The 13,788-nt window shown below is 47.3% G+C and overlaps 1 protein-coding gene across 1 annotated transcript in view; it reads left to right on the top strand.

Moving 5' to 3' along the window:
- The window catches only part of BPI (bactericidal permeability increasing protein), a 33,690-nt gene extending 25,872 nt beyond the window's left edge, over window positions 1-7,818 (top strand). Inside the window, exons 12-15 of the mRNA XM_017859125.1 lie at window positions 1,387-1,429; window positions 4,741-4,804; window positions 5,915-5,991; window positions 7,468-7,818. Coding sequence (XP_017714614.1) covers window positions 1,387-1,429; window positions 4,741-4,804; window positions 5,915-5,991; window positions 7,468-7,506 — 223 coding nt within the window. The 3' untranslated portion in view covers window positions 7,507-7,818. The remainder of the gene's footprint in view (window positions 1-1,386; window positions 1,430-4,740; window positions 4,805-5,914; window positions 5,992-7,467) is intronic.
- Window positions 7,819-13,788: the final 5,970 nt, after the last annotated feature.

Consider the following 13,788-nt stretch of genomic DNA (forward strand, 5'->3'; position numbering starts at 1 on the left):
CCTTCCTTCCTTCCTTCCTTCCTTCCTTCCCTCCCTCCTTCCTTCCTTCCTTCTCTCTTTCTTTCTTTCAGAGTTTTGCTCTGTCACCCAGACTGGAGTGCAGTGGCATTATCTCAGCTCACGGCAACCCCCGCCTCCCGGGTTCAAGCGATTCTCCTGCCTCAGCCTCCCGAGCAGCTAGGACTACAGGCACCCACCACCACACCTGGCTAATTTTTGTATTTTTTGTAGAGACAGGGTTTCCCATGTTGGCCAGGCTGGTCTCGAACTCCTGACCTCAAGTGATCTGCCTGCCTCAGCCTCCCAAAGTGGTGGGATTACAGGAATGATTCACTGTGCCTGGCCAAAACTCTGCTTTATTACAGCCTGGGCAACATAGTGAGACCCCGTCTCTACAAAAAAAAAAAATTTAAAAATTAGCTGGATGTGGTGGCATACACCTGTAATCCCAGCTAGTTGGGAGGCTGATGTGGGAGGATCACCTGAGCCCAGGGTGGGTCGAGGCTGCAGTGAGCTGTGATTTTGCTGTGCACTGCAGCCGTGACTACACTCTAGCCTGAGCTAGTGAGACCCCATCTCAAAGAAGAAAACAAAAAAGAAACCCTGCTTTGCTGATTGTTAGCTGTGTGACCTGGGACCACTGCTTGACCTCTGAGTGTCAGTTTCATCATATGTAAAAATAGGTGTAATGGCCCTTGCCTCTTGTAATGTTTCTGGGATTCAGTGGGATAAAGCACCCAACACAGCTAATGAAAGGTTGGGTTTCAATAAACAGCCATATGTTCCCCGCTTCCTCTGAGATCACTGTTAAAAAATGTCATAAAGGCCATAAAGGGAAAATACTATATTGGCTCAGATAACTGAAAAATCCAAGGTTTTCAGGCAAGGAAAGACCCAGGTGCTCAAATGATATCCTTGGGAATCTGTCTCCCTCTCTTGGCTTTGCTATCCTCTGTGCTGGCTTCATTGCCCAGCAGGCTGTCACCAAGTGGCAGCAAAATAGTCACAAGGAGTTTCCTTATTTTCCCAGAGAAAAGAGAATACCTCATTCCCAATATTCCCAGCAGAAGTCCTGGGACTGACTTGCACTGGGCCATCATAGGTCAGAGGTACATCCTTGCAGCAATGACTGTGGCAGCAGAGGTGGACTATGCTCTTTGGCCAGTATGGCCCAGAGCTCATTGTGGGGTCAACAGTACTAACAATGCAGGGAATGTATGAATTCTCCAAAGGAAACATCGGGGTGCTATGACCGGTGGAAGGGGAGTGGATACTGGGTGGGAAAACCGGGCAGTATCCACCAGAGTGGGTCTCTCCTCTCTAGAAACTGGGTTCTCACGCTAGTCGGGCATCTGGTGGTCTCAGTCCCCCCTCCCCCTCTCACAGGCTGCTCCTGGAACTGAAGCACTCAAATATTGGCCCGTTCCCGGTGAGTCTGAGGCCCTTGGTGGCTTCTTCCTCCTCCTGACCTGGTGGTGGGGAGAGGGACATGTCATAGGCTCGTGGCATTATTTAAGAAGCTACTGGCTCATTTGCATTTAATTTGGTTGTGAATTAATGGTTCGAGATGCTTGGTGGGCAGAGGGATCTGAGCCAGAATCCCTGCTCCGTGCCTACAAACTGTGAGGCCTTGGGCAAGTCACTTCCCTTTTCTGAACTCCAGACCTTCCCCACCTAGGTAAGTGTAGAATGGTTTAAATGGGATTAAACATGCACGGTCTGGTAGAGAAAATCTGCTCAACAAATATTTGTTGGATGAACAAATGAATTACTTTATCGAGCACCTATTATGTGCCAAGTACCGTTCCAAGTGTGGAGTAGGCTGATGCACAAGATGGGGAAGTGATGCCTTCTCAGAGCCTTACATGGCAGCAGGAAGACAGCACAATAAGAAATGAAAGGCCAGGCACAGTGGCTCATGTCCATAATTCCAGCACTTTGGGAGGCCAAAGCAGGAGGATTGCTTGAGGCTAGGACTTCAAGACCAGCCTGGACAACATAGCAAGACCTCATCTCTTATAAAAAATAAAAATTAAGTGGGTGTGGTGCCATGCACCTGTAGTCCCAGATACCTGGGAGTCTGAGGCAGGAGAATGGCTTCAGCCCAGGAGTTCCAGGTTACACAAGCTAAGATCATGCTACACTGCACCCCAGCCTGGGTGACAGAGTAAGATTCTGTCAAAAAAAAAAAAAAAGAGAGAGAGAGAGAGGGATCATTTCAGTACCAATCAAAGCTATAAAAACCAAAGCGGGGATGGGTGGAAAGTGGTGGTGGAGAATGAAGTCAGAGGATGTGATCAGGGAGGGCCTCTCCGAGGAGGTGATGTTTGGACTGAAAGAGGAGAAGGAGCCCTGTTGTGGGGATAAGCTTGGCGTGTTTGGGGAATGAAGGGAGCCTGTGTGTCTGGAGCAGAGCGAGTAGGGGGCATTGGAAGAGATGTGGCCAGAGGGGCAGGCATAGGCTGGCTCATTCAGGGCTTTCTGGGCTAGGCTAGAGGAGGGGAGATTGTTGTATTGCACAGGCAGTGAGAAACCAGTGCACTGTTTACTGCAGCGAGTGCTGTGAGTGGATTTATACCTTTGTAAAAGCTTCCCCTGGCTGGAGTGGGGGATGGATTACAGACAAGGCTGGTGTGTTTGTCTGTGTGAGATGCTGGGGGTTGGGACTCAGCCAGGAAGAAGAGAAAGATGGTGGATTGGAGACATATTTTGGAAGTATATTTAGACAGAACTTAGTGAGAGATGTGAGCCTCTTTTATAAGGTGCATTTAAATATTTAACGCATATCTCTTGCACACCTTCTTTTGCACCTAGAATCATACTAGGCACAGTGGGGTATAACATGTGGTCAATGTCTGGCAGATTTAGACACAGCACAGAAGCCTCCCTCATGGCTGTGTGGTGAGGGAAAGAATTGTCCAGGTGACTTCCAGGGTTTTGGGTGGAGCAGTTGGATAAATGGCAGAGCTACGTAGTGACATGGAGAAAGGGCTGGTAGGAGAGGGAGGAGCAGGGAGAAACCCGGCTCAAGTAGGTGGTTCCCCTGCCCAGGAATCACTGCTCGTCATTAAGTAGATTTGCCCCTGCTGCCCTCACGAGGGGCATTGATGACGAGTTGCCCCTGTTAGCAGTAAGTAGTCGCCCATGTTGTTCAACACCAGCCACACAGAGTGCCTGCCCTGTGTCTAACATCAGAAGCTGCTGTCTGCTGATCCTGCCCAGGGTCTTGCTACATTGACCTGAATCTCCTGGTGGCCTCTGGTTGAATCCCAGTTTCTGCTGCTCTGGAGAACATTTCCTTAAATTCCCGAGATGCCCCCAAGTTCCCTACCAAGTGAGTGCCTTGTAAGCCCCCCAACCCCAAAGTCATACCATCCCAGTGTCCCCTTCAAATCTGATAAAAATCCAGCCAGCCATTTCCACCGAATGAGATTCCAAAATGGAAGGACCAAATGCAACCTCACTGTATTTTCATGGACTTAGTGGTGCCAAGGCTCTCTTGGTGGCTTGACTAAGTCCATAAATAATTTCTACTTCTGTAGAAAATAGAAATTTAAAGTTCCCAGGATTCATAGGAAGGAGGGCACTGCATTTGGTGTGAGGCCAGGGAATAACAGGCCAGGAAAGGAGACTCAATTGTTCCAGAAACAAATATGTATATATTTATAAGTTGTAAATGTCACAACTACAGGCAAGCATCTTGAGGGTTTTACAGTATTTTTAAATTTTTTTATTATTGCTAAAGCAAAACATATGCACTATAGGGCAATCAGAACCTACAGATTTGGAAAAGAAAGAAAATAAAAACCATGCATATTTTCATCACTTAGATAATAATTTGGAGTATATCCTTCCTGACCTTTTGCTATGCCTATTTAATTAAAAAATGAAATGATGTGATTTCTATAGCCTGGTTTTCCTCACTCAAAAACATATCATGGTTATCTCTGTGTTGATACTTACATTTCTGCAATCTCATTATTAACAGTTGCATAATATTTCCTTCTATTAAAGTATTACCATTTTCCACCAAGTGATTCCCCTATTGTTGGACATGGAGGTTGCTTTTAATTTATTGTTTTGGATACATTTGTTGCTTTGGTCAACATTCTTGCATCCACATTTTTTCCTACACCCTACGTTATTTCCTTAGGATAAATCTCTTGGAGGAATGTTTGCTAGCCCAAAAGGCACACAGGGGTCTTGTTATGTTGCCCAGGTTGGTCTTGAACTCCTCCTGGTCTCAAGTGATCTTCTCGCCTCAGTCTCGCAAAGCACTGGGGTTGCATTCATGAACCACCGAGCCCAACCAGGCATACACGGGCTTTTGATGAACATTGCGCCAAATAGCCCTCAAAGAGGTTGATTCGATTTGCCTTCTTACTGCAGTCTCTGAAAGGACACATTTTTTAAGCCGAGCTTTTCCCATTTAAATACTCTCTGATGACCTTCCTCATCATTGTCATGAGTTGTAAGGCCTTGCACCTTACAGTTGAGAAGATGCTTTACATCTGGAACCATCGGAGCAAAAGAAAGCACTTCCATGACCTTGACTGGGCTGCCAAGTGTTCACATATCACTTGCGTCCACCTCTCAGCAGTTTTCCCAGCTGTGCGGGAAAACTGTTGCTGAGCAGCGCTAGGGGAAAGGAGGGTGACAGAGGTGGCGTGATGAGGACTGCTGGTCCCGCAGGGTCCTGGTGATGCAGGACCATCCTCCCATCCTTCCTCTGATTTCCAGGTTGAATTGATGCAGTCTATCATGAACTACATTGTACCCACGTTTGTGCTGCCCAGGGTTAACGGTAAGGAACTTTGAAGAAACGATTCATTTTTAGTCATGGGGGAAGAGGGTGGGGTTGATTACCTACAGCCAGCGAATACCTGGCCCCAGGTGTGAGGGCTGGGCAGTGGTGATGTCGCGTGAACCTCAAATGGCATCTGACCCAGAAACGGATGGAACAAAGAGGGAATTCACATGGGTTGACTTACTACACATGGGTTGATTAATTATTGCATGAATTTGTCCTTCCAAAACCCCCATGAGATGAAGGATTATTAACATCTCCAACTTTTATGGGAGGAAGTGGAAGAACAGAATGATTTAGTGACTTAGGTCACAGAGCAGGCAAGGGGTGGGGCATGAGTTTGATCCCAGCTGTGAAGACAAAGCCCATGGTCTTTTTCCAACTCTGGAAGAAGGATGAGGTGGTGCCCTGATAACCCCTCCCAGAGCTTAGATCACCACGCTGGTCAAAACTTCAGGCAGGCCTGCCTCTGACCTTGGAGAGCAAGGGGCAAAAGTACAAATAGAGGCCCATATAACCAACCTGTGACTAGGATATTTAGAACTTCCCGATTAATCCAACAAATTATCATATGAAATATGATACATCAGTCCTGGGATCTGTCCTCCTACCTTGACAAATGTAGCTTTGTAATGACCTGGAAGGCCACGTTCTAATTTAGATTCCTCCAGAGTTCCATGTCAGAATGTGGCGGTATGTGGGGCACTTGCCCTGGCCACTGTCCGCCTCTGGCTTTATCCTTAACATTGAGGCGTTTCATGCACACATGCATTAAATACCCCTAATTACACACCACACTCTGTCCACACCACTGCAAGCAGCAGATTTTTGGTTTAGTGTACACCAGTGGTGCTGCGCCCTCAGGAGGGCCATCATGGGGATGGAGTCCACGCAGGTCCTAGAGGTAGACTTGGGGCTGATGGACAACAGGGGGAAGTACAGACTCCAGGGCAGCCTTCCTTTCAGGCTTGTACGCCCATGCCAGTCCCTACCTAGGGCCAGGCATGCCAGTTCAGGGAGGCTTTCTACCCGGGCTCTCTGGCCTTCCCTCCTCCCCTGCTCTTCTCTTTCTTTTCTGCTGGTCCTCACCGTCGGTCTCTGTCACAGAGAAACTACAGAAAGGCTGCCCTCTCCCGATGCCCGCCAGAGTCCAGGTCTACAACATGGTGCTTCAGCCTTACCAGGTGAGTCCTGGGGTCTTTCCCACAAATCTCCCCTAATGAGTGACCAACAGCAGCCCATGGCCGCAATGCTTCCTGCATGCCAAGCCCTGTGTCAAGTGCCTTCTACCCTTACAACAACCCTGGGATGTGGGTGCTGTTAAAAAACGGAGAAGAAAGACCAGGGTTCAGAAAAGCCACACAGTGTTAAATGAAGTCCAGATGCAAAGCCAGGCTCCTGGCTTTGAACCATTGCTGCACCGTTCCCACACTACACTCGGCAAAAATGAAATACATGTATTGGCCAAAGAACCTCTTTTATAAGGTGCATTTAAATATTTAGCACATATATGTTACACGCCTTTTGCACCCAGCATCATACTAGGCACTGTTGGGTATAACATGTGGTCGATGTCTGGCAGATTTAGACACAGCACAGAAGGCTCGCTCGTGGCTTTCACCCAGGCTGATCTCCATCTGCATTTGACACGATGCCTTTCCTGGGCATGCTTTCTTCTCTTAGTCTCCAGCACTCCCCTAGCTCCTGGTTGTCCACCTGCCACCTCCTCTGCTTGTTCTCCCACCCCTTCTCTGCAAGCTGGAGATCTCCAGGACCCCTCCCCAGGCCTCTTCTCTTCCCCCACCAGTGGCTGGCCTTCATCACTCTCGTCAACCTCTTCAGGCTTAGCTGCCACGTGTGTGCCACCCAGTGTCCCAGACATGCTTCCAGTCTTTTTATTTTTTCCAAACTCTCAGCTTGTGCATTTGCAGGCTCCCTCAATGTCTCCACCCTGAGGCCTCTTAAACCCAGCATGTCCCCACAAAGCTGTCACCTCTGTAGCGAAACCATCACCCAGTGTTGCATTTGTTACCTTGGTCAAAGGCTTTCCTGATAACTTGTGGTCCTCATGGGTAGCCTCGCATCACGCAGATCCCGCCCTCTCCCTTTCCCCCAATATCCAGTCCATCAATCCTCAATTCTTTAGACCAGGGAGCTAATTAATGGGGCTGAGAGACTCTAGAAAAATAGCCAAGAGTGCAGAGGAAACACATACCACATGTTCCCCACCTTTTACCAAGTTCATGCTTTAAAAAAAATAAAATGACCCACGGCACAATTTAATTTCTTCATTTCTAAAAATCCTGAGTGAAGGGCACAAAGGAGCGGAGAGAAGTGGTTTTGCAGGCTTGATTGTAACAAGCACTCCCTTGAGCTGCCATGAGGCAGGGATGACAAATGAAGGCCTCTAAAACAGCCTGGGGGGTCTCTGTGTCTGAGAAGGAGGCAGCTTCCAGGGAAGCTGCTGACAGATTCGCAGGTGTTGGCAGCTGTTGATGTGTAGATCCAGGTGGCGAGACACTGAGTGACCCCCACTGGCCCTACCTTTCTCCTTCCCAATAGGCAGGCTCCCAAAATGTCCTTCTTAAAACTCCAGCAGCTGCACACTCACAAACAAGGGGTGCATCTTAAGTGGTGACGACATTCTCATCTCTCCCTAGAACTTTCTGCTGTTCGGTGCAGATGTTGTCTATAAATGAAGGCGCCAGGGGTACCGGGGGCTGTCAGCCGCACCTGTTCCTGATGGGCTATGGGGCACAGGCTGCCTTTCCCCAGGGAATCCTCTCCAGATCTTAACCAAGAGCCCCTTGCAAACTTCTTCGACTCAGATTCAGAAATGATCTAAACACGAGGAAACTTTGTTCGTTGGAAAAGTGCATGGTGTGTATTTTAGGGATTATGAGCTTCTTTCAAGGGCTAAGTTTGCAGAGATATTTCCTCCAGGAATCGTGTTTCAATTGTAACCAAGAAATTTCCATTTGTGCTTCACGAAAAGACTTTCTGTTTTGTTTTGTTTTGTTTTTTCCCTTTGGATTCTGTGTGCTGGTATTGTTTCTTGTTTTATGTTCATTTATTTATTATTCATTGGCTGTAACCAATGTGGCTGGCAGTGCCAATTTACAGCACAGATACAATCATCTCTTTTTATTTCTGTAATCAATCTCTTGAGTCCCCACAGCCTCCATTAACAGAAAGTCTCATTGTTCCAACTGTCCTTGGGATTTTCTTAGTCTAAATTCCTAATGTCACACAGAGAGGGTCTGGAGAGTGGATCGGTCCACTATGCTGTTGTTCTTTCCATTACCACATGGTGTCGCTGTTGACCGGTCATTCTGCACAGCCCATTGTCCTGTGTAGTCACCCGTCCACTAGGACTGTTGCTCCCGTCACCACCACACAGTGTCGCTGTTGAACAGCTAACCTGCACAGCCCGCGTTCCCTGCCCCACACTTGGGCTCTATGGTGATGACCCCCACTTCATCCATGTTCTCCTGGCCAGCCATTGTCCCCAAAAGCAGAACACTAGGCCAGGTGACAGAGGCCGTTAGGGTTTTCTGCTTCAGTCACATCTTTGGGTGCAATTAGCACTTCCCCATGACTCTCCCAGCCCTGGTGTGGAAGCCAGATCACCAGTTCAGACTGTCTTTGGAATTCTGGGGAGTTTCCTTGGGGGCTTTGGGCCATTTCCTGCCATGGGACATCAGAGGGGGCTATCTCGGCCCATTAGATGAGGTTTTATGGATTGTACTTCAAATTGATTGAGGAATCCTGGAAGTCCTTTCTATGCTGCTGACATTTGCTCTGAGACCAAAAGGATGAGTGACAACACACTGGAGGAATTTGATGCAGATGGTAGAGTGGGGGACCACATGACCCAATTTAGTTTTTAAAATGTTTTATCGTGACTTCTGAAAGCATCAGAAGGACAAGAGTGCAAGGGATGGGCACAAATTAGGAATGTGTTGTTATTCAAGCTTCAACCAGTTTGGTGATGGTAAAACTGAAGAGAAGCATTGGTATCGAGCAAAAGCAGATAAAGGGTATTTATTTTTTATATGAAGAAAAATGTACACACTTCTGCTGACATCACTGATTCTCTGTTAAATGGAGGTAAAGGCTCTAGGGCCACAGAAGAAGAGAGGACCATTGATCAAATACTCTCAGGAGTCAAGCAAAGGGCATGAATGATCTAATTTAATCCTGATAGCATTCTTCATCCCCCAAGATGGGAACTGCTCAAACTTTTGGCTGCTGTTTTTGAGACAGAGTCTTGCTCTGTCGCCCAGGCTCGAGTGCAGTGGTGCGATCTCAACTCACTGCAACCTCTGTCTCCCAGGTTCAAGCAATTCTCCTGCCTCAGCCTCCTGAGTAGCTGGGACTACAGGCATGTGCCATCATGCCTGGCTAATTTTTGTATTTTTAGTAGAGATGGTGTTTCATCATGTTGGCCGGGCAGGTCTCGAACTCCTGATCTACCTGCCTTGGTCTCCCAAAGTGCTGGGATTACAGGGGTGAGCCACTGAGCTGAACTGTTCAAATGTTTTAAATTGAGTTACGCTTCCCTGATCCCACAGCCAGCAGGTGGCAGAACTGGAATTCCCACCTTATCTATGCCCACACGTCAGAGCCCACGCTCTTTTTGCTACTCCCAGATGTCAAAATCTTGTCTGTTCTGGGGGAGTTGGCATGTTTAAAGCAGAACTTCTTTGCTCTGTGGCATAGGCTGTACACTGTAAAAAGGTACCAGGTTGAGGAAACAAAAGTCTTTCTCTAATTTGTCCACCAGAAGGATGCATCTTTTTCTCCACTAGCCAGGGGCTGGTGGAGGCTCTGAATAGAAAGAGAAGAGCAGCTAGCAAGGGTGGAAGGAACAGAGAGAAGGGAAGCACAGTGTGGGATAGACTGGGAGGCCATGAGGACTGTTAAGGACTCTAGGTTTTGTTCCAAAAGAGAAAGCAAGGCATTGGAGAGTTTTGAGCAGAAGAATGTCACAATCCAATTCACATTTGTAAAAGAGCCCTCTGGCTGCTGGGGAGACTTGCTGGTAAGTATGGAGACACACCTGCCATCCCCCACACTCATTCTCTTTGGAGTTAGCCCCCTTCTACACCTGCCTTCTACTTTCTGTAACATACAGGCACCCCTGCTCCATGCTCTATAGAAAAAAAAATGCAATTATTAGATTGGTGCAAAAGTAATTGCGGTTTTGCCGTTACTTTTAATGCAAAACCTCAATTATTTATTTATTTATTTATTTATTTATTTATTTATTTATTTTTGAGACAGAGTCTCACTCTGTCACCCAGGCTGGAGTGCAGTGGTGTGATCTTGGCTCACTGCAACCTCCACCTCCCAGATTCAAGCCATTCTCCTGCCTCAGCCTCCCAGGTATCCGGGATTACAGGCACACGCCACTATGCTCAGCTAATTTTTTTGTATATACATATTTTTAAATATAGACAGGGTTTCTCCATGTTGGCCAGGCTAGTCTCAAACTCCTGACCTCAAGTGAACCACCCACCTTGGCCTCCCAAAGTGCTGAGATTACAGGTGTGAGTCACGGAATCCAGTCTTGGCCATTACTTTTAATGGCAAAAAAAACACAATTACTTTTCCATCAACCTAAATATTTCTTGGACCTGAAGATTGGTGCATTGTGCCTGGGAACTTCTCTCTAATGGTTGAGAAAAGGCAGTTGCTTGGGGGTTAGGGTTTGAGCAGCATTCGCCAACACACTCCAAAGGTTCTGCCAAATTGGCTATAGAACCACTATTTGAGCAGCTTCTCCCTTCAGGCTAAGCAGTGTCTGCTGCAAATGGCTGCAAATGTGTGTTTGAGGTTTCTTTGGGTGGTGTTGAAAATGTTCTAAAATTAAATTCTGGATTGTACACTTTAAATGGGTTAATTTTATGGTGTATTAAATATATGTCAAAGTGGCAAAAAACAATTGAAGGGAGAAAAAGGAATTGCTCACTCTAAACCGCCTAAAAGCTCACCATCAGAGCAGCTTCCCTTCTGGGATAAGCATTGCCTTCTTGGGGTTCCTTTTGGAAATGCTGACTTATTAAATAAACATGAGGGAGGAGTACCCTATGCAAGGAGAGAAGGTGGGGAGGGGCACAGGAAGACTAAGCACTGTCTTCATCATTTTGCCATATCCCGCTAGCGGCCATAAGCAGCCCTGGCCCTGGGTCTGCCTCTTCAGGCTTATTATCCTATTTAACCCTCATGACAACTGCTAAAGGTAGACACATTGCCCTCCTTTTTCAGATGAGGAGTCTCTAGAAAAGTTGTGTGGCCTGCTAAGCTAACTGTTTGGAGCCGGGGCTCTGGAGTCACCTGGCAGTGGTTTCAAACATAAATCCAGCCCCCCCAAGAGCTGTGTGACTTTGCAAATGTTCCTTAACCTCTCTGGCCCTCTATTTCCTCCTTTGAAAAGGAGAGCTAAAACCTTGCCCTCTTCTTTGGCATGAGGTTATTGGGAAGAATCAGAGGTATGATTGATAGGGTCATGGCACAGTGGTTAAGACTATGAAACATGATCCCAAATATCTTGGGTTTAAATTCCACCTCTGCTATTTGCCAACTGTGTGGCTTTGGGCAGTATAATTAATTCTCAGGTTTTCTATTTCTCATCTATAAAGGGAACATCATAATAGTACCTACCTCATAAAGTTGTTATGAGAATCAAATACATGTCAAATCTGCGGTACAGGGGTTGACAAGAGTAATCCAAGTTTGCTCTAATTTGAATTAACACAGTTCTTACTATACTGTAAAGGCTGTATCTGACCAAGTGCAGTGGCTCACACCTGTAATCCCAGCACTTTGGAAGTCTGAGGCAGGCAGATCACTTGAGCCCAGGAGTTCGAGACCAGCCTGGGCAACATGACGAAACCCTGTCTCCACTAAAAATACAAAAATTAGCCAGGCATGGTGACAGACACCTGTAGTCCCATCTTCTTGGGAGGCTGAGGCACAAGCATCACTTGAACCCAGAAGGCAGAGGTTGCAGTGAGCTGAGATCATGCCACTGCACTCCATCCAGCCTGGGTGATGCAGTGAGACTCTGTCTCAAAAAAAAAAAAAAAAACTCCATCTGGCTTGCTACAGTAGTATTCCCAACGCCTGCCACATAGTAGGTGGCCAATAAGTATTTATTTTTAAAACGATCTGGGATTTCAACCCACATCTGCATAACTCAAAACCATTATGCCAGTGATTCTCAAAGTATGCTTCAGGGCTGTCTGCCTGAATGGGCCTGACCCCAAGAATCAGAGCTCCTGGCTGGCCAGAAGTCTGGGTTTATCCTCCCCAGTTCAGCAATAGGCTCACAGTGTGACCTGGGCCAGTTCTCCCTCTCTAGGTCTCAGTTTCCCCATCTGTAAAAGCAAGGGCTCTCTGGGGTGAGGAGCTGTTTATCCACATGGCCAGTCCTGCTCCAGGGTGCTCCTGGTGTCTCAAGACGTGCAACCTTCAAGCCACAAAGGATCATCACTGACATTACTACTTTTATTTTGCAAGCCTGCATGTCTCAGGGCTCATGTGTGTGTGTCTGTGCGTGTGTGCACACAGGCACACATTCAAATCTGCAGGTGATGTGGCTTGGGGAGAGGCTGTCATAAATATTAAACTCCCAACTCCAAAGTACCCTGCAGAGATTCAGAACTGCAGGAATTCACAACATCATTCTCTTTCAAGAGTCAGTATTCTCGGGAGTGTGGGCACCGTCATAGAAAACTATCGAAAAGGAGAGTGAAGAGTTAGAGAACTGCTGAGCTCGGAGGGAACTCAGAGATCATTTAGTCCCTTGTTCCCAAAGCTTCAAGCATGATCCATGGTCAGCAGCATCACCCTCACCAGGGAGCTTGTTAAAATGCAGAGGCTTAGCCCCCAGAGGAACACGATGGATCAAGATTTGCATTTAAACAAGATCCCTGGGGGACTTGCCTGCACGTCTTTGTTTCTGAAAAGTTGTCCTAGTCCCCAGCCCTCATCTGCATTTGGGGGAAACGTGAGGATCAGAGAGGGGTGGAGTTTATTCCAGGTCCCCCAGTCCATTAGCAGCAGGGCCTTGACAAAAACCTGTGCAGACTCTGGAAAAGGTTTCAAAGCTCTCTGCAAGAGGCAGGCATTTGCACAAAAGATGAGTAAGTGCAGAAGAAATGCACAGTTGTTGCTAAGTGTGTCCATCAGGGTTCAGGCAGGAAAAGAGAATCCAACTGCAATGGTTCTTGGGATTTGAATAAAGTGGCTATTTCTAGAGTCGGGGGACAAGCTTGAGGAAACCAACCAGGAACTGTTATCCCTAAGGCTCAAGCAGCAAAGAAAAGCACCTGGGTATCCCAGCCCAGGGAGATAATGGGAGCCACGGACAAGGGCTTATCAGGAAGGACACAGCCAACTGCCACACTTGTGATCAAGAGAAGACAGCAGGGAAAAGTGCCCTGACATCTGGCCTCCTGCCATGCCACCGTCTGGCTGAACCCAACTAGAGATGAGGAAACTGAGTCACAAAGTGCCCAAAGTCACCCCGTGGGGGAGTCAGGATTCAAATCCTGGCCATCTGGCCTCAGAGTCCGTAAAGATAAACGTTAAGGTTTGTTTATTCCTTTGGCAATTACGTACTATTTGCTGCTCAGTATTCTAGACACTACGGATTCCAAATTCTGGGTTTTTCAAAATCTTTTCAGTAACACTTTTTAGTCAGAACGGTGTCGGCGGCGGGTCCGCAGCACTGCTAGCCCTTGTCTTCTCAGAGGAAAGAATTCAATTGAGAGATGGAGGCAAGTTTTAAAGCAGAGGCAAAGGTTTATTGAAAGAAGCAAAGTACAATTGAGAGATCAAGTGCCCCGCTCAGCCTTTGGCTCGGGGTTTTTATACACTGGCTTGGTTCTGGGGTTCCTTCCTTGGGCGGGCTGTTACGTCATCCCTGCATGCGCAGTGGCCTGCCAGCCCTTGGGAGGGGCCGCACGCGCAGT

Source organism: Rhinopithecus bieti, unplaced genomic scaffold (assembly GCF_001698545.2).
Source record: "Rhinopithecus bieti isolate Rb0 unplaced genomic scaffold, ASM169854v2 scaffold_38981, whole genome shotgun sequence".
NCBI classification, from domain to species: Eukaryota; Metazoa; Chordata; class Mammalia; order Primates; family Cercopithecidae; genus Rhinopithecus; species Rhinopithecus bieti.